General features: G+C 49.3%; 1 protein-coding gene across 1 annotated transcript; it reads right to left on the reverse strand.

The window, feature by feature from the left end:
• Positions 1-6,482: 6,482 nt before the first annotated feature.
• On the reverse strand, positions 6,483-17,122 carry LOC117022914 (putative serpin A13). The gene is made up of 5 exons (XM_033107136.1): positions 16,842-17,122; positions 13,421-14,020; positions 11,557-11,827; positions 10,863-10,983; positions 6,483-9,300 (listed from the first exon to the last, which is right to left on the reverse strand). Exons 2-5 carry the CDS (start codon positions 14,001-14,003, stop codon positions 9,091-9,093), a joined length of 1,185 nt encoding a protein of 394 aa, XP_032963027.1. The 5' UTR covers positions 14,004-14,020; positions 16,842-17,122; the 3' UTR covers positions 6,483-9,090.

Below are 17,122 nucleotides of genomic sequence, written 5' to 3' on the forward strand. Positions count from 1 at the left end.
AGCTTTCGAAGTGTACTGGGTCTACTTTATATGATTCCTTTAGTTGAAAATTTGGTGCTGAGAGTGGGCAAATCAGATGACTCTTCTGCATGATCTTGGTTACCTACTGAGGCTAAAACTTCCAGATATAGGAATGGGTGGGACCAACCGATATGGGAATAGAGAGTGGAGCTAAGGGACAGCATCTGGGGGCAATACTGGGCCCAGAACTAAGGACAAGTGTCTAGAGGCACATCGACCCAAAGGATACAGGCAGACAGCAGCTCTGAACGAGTATGTCCCATGGGTGGACAAGCATGTCCCATGTTATGTCAATCAATGGGGTGGGACACCAGAAAATCAGCATCCTCCACAAACTATCAACAAAATAATAACAACAATACAAATGTAGTAGATAATTAGTAGATAATGACTTTATGTCACCAACTAGGTCTACAAGAAATGTGACATGTCCTTACTTTCAAAATTTAAATTGATCTGGCTCTGAGTTCCCACCCAGTTGGCTAGAAATTCATTATCAGTCATTATCCGGAATGAGTGTGAGTGGGTGTTTGCATGTTTTCTATTTCGTTCCCTAGGTAGCTAAAGAGAAGGCTTCTGTGGAGCTCATTAAATTGTATGAACTCACTGGGATAAGATCACTGTCAAATCTTTATTGTCATGGTCATGGTACCTGACTCTCCAGCATCCATTCTAATGGGAATCCATTGTTGTCATCTCAGCCTCTTGCTAAAGATGGTTTTGGAATGTGAGGGATTCACATTTAGGTCTTCCTGATTCTGAAGCTCCTTCTCCTGCTGACGCTGTGCCCAGCATTCTTAGAGTGGGCGATGTGGGATCGGGGTGGACCTCTGGTTGGGAGGCCCATATTGTCCCCCAGCTCCTACTGAAGCATCACAGCTCCCTGATGTGCCATCACCACCCTTCCCAGGTAATGTCGGGTTGATAGTTCTCACATACAATCAATGGTTTGGGTAGATAGAAAATTCTCCATTTGGGCAAAGGCCTTTCGGGGCCTTCTCCATTAAGAGAGTAGCTGTGAGTATAATTTCCATGGAGCTTCTGTCTAAGAGAAGAAGGTAAAAAATAAGTTTGACATTCTGGAGCAATTGGCTTTAGTTGGAAACAAATCTCTTAGCTGAAATGGAATTAGAGTTGGCCTTTAAAAAAAAACTTTGGTCTCAGCTTTTCTGAAGCAATGTCTTCCATTTCTGAAATATATGAAACTCAATGCCGCAGGAAATTATGATCAATTGCTTTGAACCTTCTTGGTATGAGATTTCAGATGTATCTAGAGTTACATAATTGTTTCCAATACTCGGAAACACATAAACACTTAATTTCATTGTTGGATGGGTACTAGTTGTGGTCTTGTGCTGGCGAACTCTAGAGAACCAGTTATGCGCAGAGTTTTTGTTCTCCCCTTACTTAAAGTTGTTTTTTTGAAGAGGTAATATTCACATTGTTCAAAATTCAAAATGAATTTAAAAAAATACAGTAAAATCTCCTTCCAAACTTCTTCCAGACACCAACGTCCCCTTCCTAGGGGCAAACATGTTTTAACCAACTTGAGTATTTTTCCTAGAACTATTTTATTCATATACAGATGGCAGCATTATAATCATATTGTTTTGCACCCCTTCTTTTCATGTGCTTAACAATATATTTTGGGGATCTTTCCATATCAGTTCCCAAAGAGTCACAGAGAATTTACTCTCTTTGTGTTCTTGGACAGCATTTACATTTTTTTCTCCATCTAGAGCTTGCACATTTCTCAAGTGTGTTCCTGACTACTTTATTTGTTATAATTATTGCTATTATATGAAAAGGAGTCCTTCCTCCCTCTCTCTCTCCCCCTCCCTCCCTTCCTTCCTTCTTTCCTTCTTTCCTTCCTTCCTTCCTTCCTTCCTTCCTTCCTTCCTTCCTTTCTTCCTTCCTTCCTTCTTTCCTTCCTTCTCTTTCTTCCTCTCCCTCTCCGTTTTCTGATCTCTCTTTCCCCTTCTTTGTATGTGTGAAAATCATTGATTTCTCAAAACCCTTTTAAAATCATTAAACTGGAGGCGAAGATAGAATGGAATAGGCACGACCAAAATGTTAACATAACATAAGGGTACATTAGAGTTGCTCAAAGACCTTTTCATTCCCTTATTTAACTTATATAGATCAAACAGGGCAATAAACGGGAGCTATATGGTTGTTATTTACAAAGTGTGTTTATTTGGAAAGTCGGCAAGATGGAGACAGGTTAATGTCAAGTTAAAAAAGTATCTTACTTGAAAACTCCCAGATTAAGCCACATCAGGCTTAATTTACCAGGCAGTGAAATGAATTAAGCCATCACTGGGCCAGAGATCTAACACCTAAGAGTGCTTGAAACCTATTAGGTGTTTTAGCAAATATTTCTGGAATAAAGTGAGTCCAGTTCACAGAGTTTTAGAGCTAGACACAGGGCTGAAAATTAGGTAGAACAGTGGTTCTCAACTCTGGTTGCATATGAGATTCACTAAGGGAACTTTGAAAAACCACTGGTGTCTAGGCCTCTTCCAGACCAATGACGTCAGAAACCATGGGAGTGAGGCCTGAGGGTCAACGCCCTTTAAAAACTTCCCAGCTGATTTTGTTGTGCAGCCAAGGTGAAGAACTACTGCTTTGGACCTATGATCTTACTGAGAAGATGAGGAGAGAGCGGGAAAGTGAGAGGATGTGAGGCGTTTGTGGTTGAGCTGAGACCCGGGCCCCAGCCAGGTAACAGCAGCGATGCTTCTTGAGGCTGCTGTGCAGGCATGCTCTGAAGTGCTTTAAGTTTAGCGGCCCAGGGACCCTGTTACCACCCCCACGAAGGCGGCCCTGCATTACCCTCTTTTACAAGGGGGGAGTGTGAAGCCAGTTCTGCAACTTGCCCAAGGTTATGCAGCTAAAAGGGGGCAGGAGGGAGAGAGAGAGAGAGACAGAGAGACAGAGAGACAGAGAGAGAGAGAGACAGAGAGAGAGACAGAGAGTGAGAGAGCACCCAGGGCTGCCTGACTCAGGCCCATGTGCTCCGCACCAGCCATGAGTCCTTGGGATGTTACCAGCTGCTTTCCGCTCCCTGAGGAAATAATAGGTTATATGATACGATGTCATTAGAATTGTTTACATTTTAAATATTTTCAGCAGTGCAATCTCTATCTCAGTTGAAATCTTACTTCAAGAACAGGGAGTAGAACTGCCAGCTTCAAGCAGGATGGGGGGCACCGAGCCCCACCCTCTGGCCCCCTCTGCTCCATCCACCCTCTGTCGTCCTCCCCTTGGAGAAGCATTGTTTGGAAAACACAGGAGTCAATGCTCTTGGGATCTTTTCCTGCTCTAACATTGGACGATGAAGACTACAAGAGGAAAAGAATGAGGAATTTGTTAACCGTTCATCCCTTGAACATGGGCGTGTAAATCTCTTTGACGTCTTAATTTCAGTCCTTTTGGGGAATATATATATATGTGTATATATATATATATACACACACACATACACACAATATATACAATATATATATACTCTCTCCAAAAGTGGGATTGCTGAATCGTATGCTAATTCCATTTTCACTTTATTGAGAAACCTCCAGACTGGTTTTCATGGCAGCTGCACCATTTTACACTCCCACCAACGGTGTACGAGGGTTCCAGTTTCTCCAAATTCTTGCCAATACTTACCTTTTGTTTGTTTTTTTGATAATGTCATCCTAAAAGATGTGAGTGATATTTTGTTGTGGTTTTATTTGCATTTCCCTGATGACTGGTGACATGGAGTATCTTCTCATATACGTGTTGGCCATTCGTGCGTCTTCTTTGGAGAAATGTCTATTCAAGTCCTTTGTCCCTTTTTTTTAATAGGGTTATTTGTGGTTTTTGCTATTGAGTTGTAAGACTTCTGTATATATTGTGGATATTTTGGGTATTAATCTCTTATCAGATACATGGTTTGCGAATATTTTCTCCCATCCATAGGTTTTCTTTTCACTTTAGACATACAATGGAGTATTATTTGGCCTTCAAAAAGAAGGAAATTTGGAATATGTGACAACATGGATGGACCTGGGGGGGGACATTACACTGTGTGAAATAAGCCAGTCACAGAAGGACAAATCCTGTGTGACACCATTTATGTGAAGTATCTAAAATAACCGAACTCAAAGAAGCAAAGAATAGAATGGTGGTTGCCAGGGGCTGGGGGAGGGAAAAATGGGGAGTAGCTATTCAGTGGATATAAAGTAGTTATGCAAGTTGGAAAAGTTCTAGATTTCTGCTGTACAATATTGTGCATATAGTTAACAATACTGTATTGTACACTTAAAATTTTGCTAAAAGGATAAATGTCCTCACTGTGATAAAAGAGGGAAAAAAAAGGAGGAATTCAGCTGGATCCCCTCACTTCACACCGCCATCCTCTAGAGCGAGCGCCACGTGAGCTTTTCGCGCTTTAGCTTTGCCAACCCCAGATCCAGCAGACTGAACCCCCCTGCGTAGGGACGGCCTGGTTCTCCGGGCCACACCTTCGGGGCTCTCAGGTTACCTGCCTGGCCTCTCGTAACGAGCAGATGGGCATCTCTGGTGTACATGTGGACCAACCATATTGGACCACTTTTCTCGGCCACCCCTCCCCCAGGCTCAGGGCAATCACAGGCCCGGATGCCAAGCCTGGTTTGGGGAGATTTTCTCCAGCAGGCCCCGTGCACTCCTGCCTGCCCCCCACCTCTTCCCGGTCCTGGCAGCTGCATGGAGACCTCTAGACCCACTAAGTGATGGGGCTATAGGGGCCAGGGGCCCAGCTCCAATCTGCCTCTGGAAACAATTTCTTGCTCTATTTTGGGAGTCTGTGAAATTTTCTCTCCTGTCTTCCTGCTGCCTTTCTCTGCGGCTGTCCCTGGGGTTCTGCTTTCCCTCTTGCCCCAGCCTGCTTGCAGAGTGTGTGTGTGTGTGTGTGTGTGTGTGTGTGTGTGTGTGTAAGGACAGCAGAGGGCTGTGTTAACACCTCCATCACTCTCTTCTCGACCTCCATCTGTCTGTCTTCTGTTCCTATGTGGGGACAGCCCAGGTCTGCCAGGAGTCCAGGTGGCACCGCCTGATTGCCCACCCTGGCCTACGCACTGCCTCAGGTCCCTGAAAGATCCGGAGGTGGCTCAGCTGTGGTCCAGTCTGCTGTAGGCATGAGAGGCGGAGACTAAAACCAACATCCTGCCAGGGAGTGGTCAAGGCTCGGTAGAGGTGTGGGGGGCACCGAGGGATTCAGGGCAGACATTGCTTCCATTTGGGGGACTCAGAGAAGGGCGCAACTTAAAGCCTGTGTCCCTGAGTTTGCTCCATTGTAAAATACGAGGAGCCCCCCACACCCCGGCCCAGTCGCTCACAGGGTTGCAGTGAGGACTAAATGAAGGTGTCAGGTTCTGAAACGGCGCCTATGAGGGGGTCAGCATCATATAGCCTCCATTTTACAGATGTACTTGTATTTGCTCATAGCCACACAGGCTGATGGCTAGCACCAAGGACTGGTGGCTTCCAGAGCCTGCCTCCCCCTCCTCCTTGTCAAGCTAAATCTGTCTTTGATACGCCCTCCATCATAAGCGTGGCTGTCTGACATCCTGCCTGGTTGTGCATAGCTCCACGTGAGCTCCTCGAAGGCAGGGACCTGTCAGGCTCTCCCGGGTAGGGCAGGATGACCTACCCCCAAAAGACCCGCGCTGCTGGTGTGTTTGCTTGTCCCAGAGGGCCGGCAAGTCTTTGAGCTTCCTTGCTGCAGTACTTTTGGGTCACAGGACCAAGAGCCCACATCACCATCCCACCAGAGGGCCCCTCCCGGCTTTGGTATTATGGACCCTTGAGTTCATGCTGGGCCAGATCATCCCTCAGGCTGTGGATAGAGACAGAAGGGTGGCCAAATCGGAGGGACAAACAGGACCAAGTGCCTTCAACCCAGAAGGGAGGAGGTGGGGTGCATTGGGCCAGACACCAGCACTGCGCTCCTTCTCAGAGAGCCCGGGGTGACTGGCCCTTGGAAAGGGCCACTCAGGAATACGTGGGAATGGCCTATCACTCAAGCTAAAACGAACTGCTAGATAAAATGCCTCCCTTCAAAAACAATACCTTCAAAACAATAAAACTGAAAATTCTGTATACAGATACAGTTGTTTGGTTTTTTTAAAAAAAGATTTTATTGGGGAAAGAGAATAGAACTTTAGTGTGTACTTCCAGGACTTTTTTCCAAGTCAAGCTGTTGTCCTTTCAATCTCAGTTGTGGAGGGTGCCGTTCAGCTTCAAGTTGTTGTCCTTGCAGTCTTAGTTGTCGAACCAGCAACCTTGTGGTTGAGAGCCCACTGGCCCATGTGGGAATCGAACCGGCAGCCTTCGGAGTTAGGAGCACAGAGCTCCAACCGCCTGAGCCACCAGGCCGGCCCCAGATACAGTTTTGTATGACTGAAAATCAGCAATATACCAAAGATGACTGACTGAATTTAATTCTCATTGCATGGGTTGGGGTGTCTGTTCATGGGGCCAATAATGTTTACACGAAAAATAAACTACACACATCTATAAGTCACAAATCTTTATATATTTTCCAGAACATTTGTTTTTGTTTTCATTTCAGCAAGATCACTGACGTTGTCATTGTAATAATGATCTTCATATAAATTGGCTCTATTGACAAAAAGAGTCTAAAGAATGAGTCATACCCCGGGGCTGGGTTTTAACTGAGTTCCTAGCGCCAGGCTTCGGGAGCCTGCACAACTCCCTTCACTCTTCTCAGCTGCCTTCCGGACCCATCACATGCTTCATTTACTCTACACGCTGTTGGCTGCTAGGAACTTTTTTTAAATTGAATTCACTGTCAACATGCAAAAATGGAAACATTTTCACATAAAAACCTGGCTTTTTAGTTTCTCTTAAAACTTGAAATACCAGCAACCCTGGGACCCTAGGATACCTTTCTACAAGGCAATGTCCAACCGAGGTTGGCAGGAGCTTAGGCAGAGGGTCCCCCATAGCCAATCATCTTTTCTGCTAAAGTAAGAGAACCCCCAATTTTGGGGTAGACACATGGTCACCCAAGAGAAACGACATCTCTCTTCCTCTCTTGCAGGTTGGTGCATTATGTGACTAGGTTCTGGCCAATAGGATATAAGCTGAAAAGACATGTGCAATTCAAGTGTTGTACCTGTAAAAGGAGTAGGTTTGCCCTTCCTTTTCCCTTGCCCCTGTCCTGTTGGCTGGAAGGTGAAGATGCTGAAAGGTGGCCTCCAAACTTCCAGTAAAAGACAACACCCTAGAGAGGGCAGGCCCACAATTTAGAAGAAGCCTGGTTCCTCAATGACGGGGTGAGGTAGAACCACCATGCCCACTCACATTTTTATGTGAGGTCAAAATTTAAATTTCTGTCTTGTCGAAGCCACTGTTGCAGGCAGTTCACCACTGGATGGTTCCTTTAGATGAGGCCCCACTCTCCAGTTTACCGCAGTCCCCACCATTCCTTATGCTTCCCCAATACCAAAGTCCGCCGACTTCTGCTACTGGACTTGTGCTGTTGTTTTTCCCCTAATCCTGGCTTACTGCCCACCTGGCCCGTAGGCATTTGAGTTGGGGTTCCCCGATGGTCAACTCTCAAAAACAAAAGTTAAAACACATCATGTTCCAGTACTTTGGGGCTGCTCACCCCTCTTTTTCAGGGGATACTCTGTGACTCCAAGACTCCCCCTTCTTTGGAAGCTAACTTTCCTGATGCATTGGTGCTTGTGGACATCTTCTCTCTTAAGAAGAGAAAAACAAACCAGGCAGTTTTATCCCTGGCAGTAAATGTAAAATGAATTTAGATGGGATCACCCGTTACATGCCCCTTGTCTAGCATTCCACATGGCCTTTGTGTCTGCCTGCCATCTGCGTGACTGTTTCAGGTGGGCATTTAGAGAGAGTTGAGGGCAAGATTTGGTCTTGGGAGTATCTGGATCCAAAGCCTGTGTGACTCCCTTCTGTGCCGGTGAAGACGCAGGGACAGGAGCCGGTGAAGACTGACAGGGACCACAGGCCACAGACAGTTACAAGCCCCCATGAGACCCCATGAGACGCCTAGAATGGGCGAAAAGCCTTCACTGAGGACATTTCTTTTCTCTCAGATGCTCATTCATAGGTGACCCTGAAGCAAAGTTTGTCTACGGTCTTCAAAAAGATGTTGCCCAAATTGCGCTCCACCCCACGAATGCACTCAGGGGCCAGCAGTACTCCTCTGACGGCTGAGCACACCAACTCAAACCCTCCTTGGGTCCTGGAGACGGGAGCATTTCGTACCAGCTGCTCCGACGGTGGTGACCCAACCAGCAGCCTCAGCTGGACCTCAGGCCCCGCACTACTGAATTGCGATCTGCCTTTTAACCAGATGCCAGGGCATATGTACACACAAACAAGTCTGAGAATCACCGAGTTAGCAAAATGGATGAGGAGGAAAAGAGTCTAGGCTTTGAAATAAAACACACCTGAATCCCAGCTATGTTACTTACTGAGTGACCTTTCACATGTGTCGTTAGTTCTGAGCCTCAGCCGTGACAAGGGAGAAATAACGTTAGGTGGAACCATATGAAGTTGCCCTTTTTTGTGGGTGAAAAAAAGAAGGCCAAACATAATCAATTTCATATGGTTCAACGTAATACTTACCATGTTGGGTTGTTGTGGGAATTAATTTCAAAATGAGATAAAATATATAAAGCACCTAGATATTCACTCCACGGCACCACCTTGGTTCCCCCCTGACTACCCTCACCCCATAGGCCCCCAGGAAAATCACACACAAAAAAACGGGGTATATGCGATATCTGAAACCTGATTCCGCCACAGAAGCTCCTGGCACGTGGGTCAGCGGTTATTTCATGGCTGCATAAAGCTTGTACAAGAGGAGCTGCCACCATCCCCGCTTCAAAATATTTCCCATTTCATTTCTAGATGAAGAGACGTAATCCTGGGTAGCCCGGGGATATATCCAGGGCCACACCATGCTGACACAGTCCCCAGAATAGGGGACCCAGAGTGGCCCCCTACTTTGTTCTCATGGGGTTGCCCAGCATGTCTGAGGGAGCATTACCCCAGCGGGTTTACAATCTTCCCCAGGAAAAGCATGCTTCCTGTTTCGGTGTGGAAAGTCATCACCAGGAAGGGCCTGTTGAACTCAGTGCCAGGAGGGGGTGAGGGGTTAAGTTCGGGGTGAGGCCTGGGAGTGAGCTGGATGCTGGTGGCAGCAGCGGCCTCTGAGCCCTCCTCATCCAGAGTCATCGCAGCCCTGTGAGTGATCTGCAAGGAAAATTCTAGCATCATTAATTGACTGCATAGAAGGGACCAACTAGGTCTTAATTTTGTACCATTTTTTTTTTTCTGTTGCTTTACCTCACCCCATACTTAACCGTCTGTTCACTTACCCGGTCACCCAGCCTTCTATTTACACTTTGGATTGTGGGACTTGACCACCCCCCCGTATGTCACACATCTATTTGTTTCTTTATTGCTGTGCTTTCCCAATCCAACGCACTAGATTGTAACTCGTTCTATCCACGTCTGCCCTTGAATTTAAGCTACGCCTGGGCTCTAGTAAGCCCTCACTCTACCATCCATCACGTCGCTTGTATTACCACTGCCGTCACTGGAAAATCATTTAACCCGAGGTCAGAGGATCTGGTTCTACACGTTCCTGGGTGATGTGATCTTGGACAGGTGGTTCCCCTCTTGGGTGGGGATTACCGATGAAGCAACCGAGGCTCAGCAAGGCGGTGTGGCCTGCCTCGGTCACACAGCGAGGACGGGACAAAGCGAGGGTTCAGACTCCCATCTGTTTGACCTCAAAGCCCAAACTCCCTCACCCCTCCTCCACTGTCCCTTCTAGAATGTCTGTGAAACGAGGCCACAGGGACCCAGTGCTTTTGGAGAAAAAGAATGCAGGCCTTTGGTGTCAAATGATCTGACTTGGCTTCAGGGCTGGCTCGATACTAACAGTCGTCACCTAGGGTGATTTTCTTAGGCTCTCCAAACCTCAGTTTCTTCATCTAGGAAATGGGATGACAGCACTTTCCTCATCAGTGTACTGCGAGGTGCTGGCATGGCGCCTGGCATACAGTGGTGCTCAGTGAATGTCCAACGAGAGTGGGACGGGAGGTAAGGCTGACGTACCTGTGAGCTACGAGCTGTCCCCCACTCCCTGCTCCCCAACTTGCTCTCAGCCCTCTGTTTCCCCCTTCTGTGATTCTCCCCCTGAGAGCACAACTCTGGACGTTTCCCTCCATTCTCTGTACCTAGAGCCTAGTCTGCCTTGTGTCCCTCCATAGATCTTACCAGAGCACAAACACGATCATGCTTTAAACCCCTGAGTCCGTCCCATTTTGCCTCACAATGGAGTCCCAAGTCATCAGAGTGGCTGCCAGGGTCCTCCAGGGCCTCTGCTCCACCCAGATGAGGGTCTCTTATTTCCCTGAGGCACCAGCCTCTCCTCCCCAGGCTGTCCCCATGTCCCCTCTCAGCCCCTTCTTTACACAGTTTGTCCTTCAGGCCCGAGATCAGGAATGACCTTCCCCGAGCTTTCTCTGCTCTTCCAACCTTGATGGAGGGAGCATCTGTCACCACTTTCCCTTTCCTTATCTGTCACCCGAGGGCAGGAATGGGGACTTGTTCCCCTGGGATCCCCAGTGCCTTGTGGTAGTAGGTGTGCAACAATGTGGAAGAAATGCAGAGAAGCAAATAGTAACTTGCAAAGTTATAGAAGACGGTACCACCCATCTTTAAGGAGATACTGGACATCTCCTTCCAGTAATTGCCAAGAGACACTGAGACTCCACCACCACCCCGAAACCTGCTTGCCAACTTACCTTAGAGATGTTCCGTCCCAGCTGCCCAGGGAGATCTCCCCACACAATCACTCGTGGGAGGACCAGCTCCAGCTTGGACGTGCTGGAAATGGAAAATTTGGGGAAATGGAAATCGAGTTCTCTGTGGAGAGACAGAATTGGTTTGCTTTTGAGACCCCAAAAGGGCCCGTGCCTTCCACATGCGCCTCTGCAGGCTCCAGACTCCACCCTCTAGCCAGCCCTAGGCCTGCAGCCTTCTCACCCTCTTTCCTGCCCCTGGTGTCTTTGTTCTTCCAGCCCCTCCTCTCCAAGGGGGAGAAAGGTTTCTAAAATGCACACTGTCCTCCATTCAACATCTATCCTGGGACCCCTTTGCCTCCCTCACTGTTTAAGGGCTGGAGCTCCAGTCTGTTGGGGCCATCCAGGTGGGCAGGAAATCTGAGATAAGAAGCAGCCTCCAGACTCCTGGTCCAGTGTGCTGGCCTGGGCCCCACACTGATACCTTCAGGGACGCCCTGGGGTGACAGTTCCTTGGAGGTGACAGTACCCTGGGAGTGACCTGAGCATGCCAAAGCCCTGGGAGACGATGCCACGGGGGTGACAGTGCCCTGGCAGGTGACAGTGTGTGGGGGGTGACCATCCCTGAGGGGGCTGAGTGGTGAGGGAGCGAGGAGGTGGGGTCTGCCTCCCCAGGACTCTGCCGTGAGCAGTCTACCTGGTCCTGAGCAAGCTGTCCCACTTGATCAGTGTTTCGGGCAGCAGGGCGTCTTCCAGCTGCGCCAGCTTGCCCCGGTTGGGGAAGATGAAGAAGGTGGTGGCGTTCCCGGCGTGGTCCATCTGCAGCACGGTGCACTGCAGCTCGGGGTCGTGCAGGAAGCGGTGCCGGGCCTTCTGCTTCATCATGGGCACCTGCACGGCCCTGTGCTCATCCACAAAGAAGTCCTTCAGGCTGGTGGCGCCTGGGTCAAAGGGTCGCGCCCACCCAGCTGAGGGGGAGAGAAATGCCGCTGTCACTCTTGGAAAGAACGGAGAATGGGCTCAGGCGGCCTGTGGGCATGGGGAGTCCGCACTCCGGATGCCAAGCCCAGCTCCATAATTCTCTCCTTCCTTTGTTACCTGTGCGACCCTGGGGCCGAGCCTCTGACCGCCCTGAGGTTTTGTCTCCTCCTTTGTAAAGTCGAGTTGAATTGTATCACAACCGCATGACAGTATTATGATAGTATCGATATTATTTCACTCACTGGACTCAGCCTCTCTCAGGGGTGATTCATTTTAAAGACAAAATGTATGACTGTGGTGCAAACTGCTCTGAATGCTGGTGTGGATCTGAGGGCAAGGCTGTGACTGGCTTTGACGTCTAGGGCGAGTTACCTAACATGGTGCCTCAGTTTTCCCATCTCTCAAGTGGACATAATAATATCCACCTTATTGAGTTGTGAAGAGAATTCAAAAAAATTAAATATGCACAGTGACTGGCATAATGGGGACTTTGTATTAGAGAGAGAGAGAGAGAGAGAGAGAGAGAGAGAGAGAGAGAGAGAGAGCAAACACGCTTACATAAAACATGTGATAAATCTTCACAGACATGTATTTGAATTATGCCTTACTGGCTCAAGAAAACAGCTTTTCTTCTTTTAAAAAAATTTGTCTTCTCATCTGTAAAATGGGAACATTGCTCTTGGCTTTATTTGCTTTATATAGGTGAGAAGGTCAAATGAGGGCATGAGTGTGAATACCCTCGAGACCCGTAAAGCACTGTACAAATGTGAGGACTGGATTCACCTGCTGAGACGCCTTGGGGGTGACAGTGCCCTGGGAGATTAGAGGTCCCTACAGGCGACAATGTCCTAGGGGTGGCAGTTCCTTGGAGTGACAGTGCCCCGGGGTTGACAGTGCCTTGGGGATGATAGTGCCCCCTGGGGGTGAGTGGCCCTGGGGGATTGACAGTAACCTGAGGATGACAATGCCTTGGGAGTGACAATGCCACGGAGGTGCGGGTGCTTAAAGAGTGGCAAACACCTTATTGGCTCTTTTGGAAAAATAAAAGGTCTCCTGCCTGGGGTTCTTCCTGCTCTAATCTCTGCCTTCTGGGATCTGCGAGAAGAAGGAACTCATGCACCTAGATTCAGCGTTGCTTACAGGGTTATTCAAAGTGGAAATGATAGCCGTCTTGCAGCAGAATCATCTGCCGGGGAGGGGGAAGAAAAGATAGCCTCCTTAAATGCAGGGTCTTGGGTCCCTGACTTGCCTATCCCATAAATCAGAATCTCCTGGGGATAAGTGCAGGATACTTGCATTTTAAACAAACTCCCCAGGGAGTACTTACGCACACTGAAGTTGGAAAAATCTTTCTTTGAAAAAATTCAACAGGGAGCATTAAAATGGAACAGATGCTGAGTTCCCCATCCCTTGAGGTATTCAAGCAGACACATCAGTGGGCAGACCCCTAGATGTAAGAGTACCTCTTATACCTAAGTCAGCAGAGGAGGCTTCCCGGATGCTGTGGGGAGCAGGGCTGCAGTATGATTGGAACCCCAGTTCCCGGAAGGTGATTCCACATTGGATGTAGTCTTTCTTACCTCTGAGGAGCATGTGATTCACCAGGACCGCTGCAGTTTCATTTCTCAGCAACTCCACCCATGCCCCAAGTTTCCCCTGAGTCTGCTTCTCTATATACTCATGGATGCATTTCTGGGCCCCCACTGGGTCCTGGATGGCCCCCAGGCCCAGACTGTTGAACCAGCGCTGGCCCACAGTCAGGAGGAGCCAGGGGTCCTGCACAGGGAGCCTGAGCAGCAGGTCTTGGAAACCCTCCTGGATCTCAGCCTCGGACACCATGGTGAGGTTGAACCCCAGGCCCTCCAGGAGTTGGGCTCTGCTGGCTGCTGGGGCTCCAAAGAGGAGCATAGCCAAGGCCAGGGAGACGCTCGCTGGGGAGAACAGAATGTTCTCTCCGGGGGCCTCCAAAGCCAACTGTCTGTAGAGGTTGAAGGCAAAGTCGATGTTGTTCACGGAAAGTTTGTGGCAGGGCAGGGCAGGCCTGGCAGGGCTGTCCAGAGGGCTGGGGTCGATGGGATCAGAATCTTCTTGGTTAACCAGGGCCGGACAATGAACCACAGCCGTGAGTGCAGGGACCAGCAGCCACCACCGTGAGGCCTCCATCCCCTGGTGTTCTGGGTCTGGAAACAAGGGCATGGCAGAAACAACAACAGTAATAGTGACCGATGGTAATCGATGATATTCATGGAGCATCTGCTGTGCGCCAGGCACTGTGCAAATGTTCCCCAGGCATGTCCGCTTTCCACCCTCACCACAGCCCAGTAGGGGGAGGCCCTGTTTTTACATTCCCATTTGACAGATAAGAGAACAGAGGCTTGGAAAGGTTAAGTAACTTGCCCCAGGTCAAGCAGCTGGCAGGTGGTGGAGTCATGACTTGAACCCAGAGCCTAGGCAGGAGGTGGATTCATGGTGAGATGAGAGGAACACCCAGGCAGACATATACACTGTGCCCCTGCTGGGAGGGCCCTGGTCCCACAGTGTATGTGGGGGCTCTGCCTTCCCCCAGGGACAGTGATCCTGGGTTCTGGAGGTGGCACAGCTCTCCAGGCAGCTGAGTCTTTTCCATCTGCTTCTGTGGCTTGGGAGGGGCCCCTCCGCTCCATTGTGTCCCCTCCTTTCCATCCCTGCTCCTTCCTGCTCACACACACAGAATGGGTCTTGTCTGACAAACTCAGAGCCTCTCCTCCAGCTGACCTTTCTTCACATCCTGCCTGCACCGTGTTCCAGGCCATGACCTTGAGCATTCGCTTAGCCCCCTGAGCCTCATCCCTGCACTTGGACTTGCAGGTGGCTCCTGAGGAGGAAAGGAGCAGGAGGCACCTCCCGGTGCTAGGAGGAGTCCTGGCAACGTGGGCTCAGCTCAGCCTCTGCCACCACATAGGAGCCCAGCGATCCTATCAAGTCACTTTACCTCTTGGGGACTCCGCTTCCTTCCTGTGGCTTGGTGCTGTGAACCCCCATGTCACAGGGTTGTAGAAATTCAAAGTGATTATGCACCAAGCTGACCCTGCTCAGGGCCCGGCATAGGACGGGCCTCCAGGAAACAGCAGACATTACCCGGGCACACTTGACACCTTCCCTCCCGTGATTGCGACTCAGCAGATCTCAGGGGAACCCTAGAATTTGTTTAGTGAGGGCCTAAGCTGACCCTTGGGTCTAAGGGAGCCACTGTGATCCTTTCACAAGGTTAAGATTTAAAGGTTTGTTCACTTTCTGCTCAAGACCTGCAGTGGCTCCCTTCACACCTAGGAGAACCCCCGTACTCCTCACCGCCCCTTAGAGGCCCCACACGACCCGGCCCTTGCCAACCTTCTGACTTCACCTCTGACATTCCTTCCCCTCCCTCTCTCTGCTCTAACCACCCTGGCCTTCTTGCTGTTCTAGAATTTAGTAAGCTCATTCCTGCCTCAGGACCTTTGCACTTGCTGTTGGCTGCCCCGAACAGCCTTTCTCTAGTCCTTTCCGTGGCTCCCTCCCTCACTTCCCTCAGTTCTCTACTCAAAGGTCACCTCCTCAGAGAGGCCAGTCCTCTGTGTTTGCCACTCCACACCCTGCGTCATTTTTCTTATGTCCATCTGGAATGATATCACATATTTGTCTGGCTTCCCCACTAGAAGGTAAGCAAAATGAGGGCAGATGTTATGTCTGTGTTATTCCCTGCTCGATTCCTAGTGCTCAGCACAGAATGGACACTCGGTCCGTGTTTGTTGAAAGGACAAATGCTCCAGGGGCTCCCAGGGCTTCGGCCTGCCCCCTGGAACACAAGCGTGTCCCTTGTCCTCTGGAACTCCCCCCACCACAGGACCATTCCTAGCTCCCCCTGCCACAATCCTCTTGAGCCCATTTGTCTACTCTGGGTTTGGGTAATTATGGACAGAACGAATCCTCATCAGGCCACCCCACCCTGCCTCTGATTTTCCATGTGATCTTGGGCAGTCCTAGACCTTTCTAGACTTCAGGTCTCTCGTCCGTAAAGGGAAGAAGCAACTGACACTCAGCCTTAATGAAAGGCTCATCAGTAAAGGTTTGTTCCATGTTGTTTGTTTATCAGCAGAGAGTGGACACATCTTCATTTCTCTATTTGCCTGGGAATTTGCTTTAGTGACTATCTTGGCTTTCATGAAAAGTTTATGGAAGTTCATTTCCTTATTACATTTAACATCCATTCATTCACTGAACAAGTATTGACAAAAAGTCTGTGTCAGGATTTGAGCTTCATGCTGGGGATACAAGATGGATGAGATCATTGTTCCCTTAGGAGTTTCAGGTTTACTGGGGACAGACATACAGAATTCATGCAGAGCAATACAAGCAGCAGAGCCAAGTCCCCAGTACCATAGCTTTTGAGCTCACAGGAGGCTGTGAACCAATTTGAGCATTGTACAGGTGGGAAAACTGAGGCCCAAAGAGAACCTTGTTCATTCACTTGCTGATTCATTCAACAAACATTCCGCAGTCAGAGCATGAGAAACTGACAGCCTGGGCCCTGTCTGGAAGGAGCTCCCCAACCATTGTGGGAAATGGAAATACAGAGAGCTAATTATAGCGCCCCCGAGCAATGGCAGTCAGAGGTAATTGCTTACACAGCTTGGATGGGAGGCCTGTAGGAGGCAGAGTTCCTGGAAGGCTTCTTGGAGGAGGTGGCCCCTGAGCTGAGACTGGAAAAATGGATCAGGAAGAGCCAGGAAAGGGGTTTCAGCAGAGGGAAGACCATGCTCAAGGTCATGGAAGCAGGGTGAGCCAGTATCACTCCAAACGGTTGTCCGTATGTGCAGCTCTTAGAGCAGGAGGGGTGCATGTGTGTATACATGTGTGTATGCATGCCCCTATGTGTGTGTATGTGCGTGCACATGTGTGTCTCATGGTGAAATAACTAGTGGCAGGTTTACCAAGCTGGCTAGGGGTCCTTAACTCTAGCCCTAGCCACAGCCCCACACTCACCTGAAATCAAATGCTTCCCATGAGTCTTCAACGGAGTTGGGGAGATTCAGCCGGTCTTCATGGCCCTTGGCACAGAAGTTTGTCCCTGCGGGGAGGATTGTGACAGGCTGGACTTCTGGAATTAACACAGACTGCCCTGAGGCTGCCCTTGGCCCAACGTCCACCTTCAGCACAACCAACAGCAAGGAAAACAACCCTCCCCGTCAATTCGGGTTGTGTGAAATCCGTGCATGGAGAAGAAAGAGAGCTGGAGCATGCTGGGACTCTGCCGCTGGGGCTGG

Source organism: Rhinolophus ferrumequinum, chromosome 6 (genome assembly GCF_004115265.2).
Source record: "Rhinolophus ferrumequinum isolate MPI-CBG mRhiFer1 chromosome 6, mRhiFer1_v1.p, whole genome shotgun sequence".
Lineage (NCBI taxonomy): Eukaryota > Metazoa > Chordata > Mammalia > Chiroptera > Rhinolophidae > Rhinolophus > Rhinolophus ferrumequinum.

Bases quoted from the DNA above. Each gene is read 5' to 3' on its own strand.
- LOC117022914 (XM_033107136.1), bottom strand. From the start codon at position 14,003: ATGGAGGCCTCACGGTGGTGGCTGCTGGTCCCTGCACTCACGGCTGTG. The intron at 11,828-13,420 runs GTAAGAAAGACT...TCTCCCCCTCAG, and splicing joins GAATCACATGCTCCTCAGAG to CTGGGTGGGCGCGACCCTTT. The intron at 9,301-10,862 runs GTAAGTTGGCAA...TTTTCCTTGCAG, and splicing joins TGGGACGGAACATCTCTAAG to ATCACTCACAGGGCTGCGAT.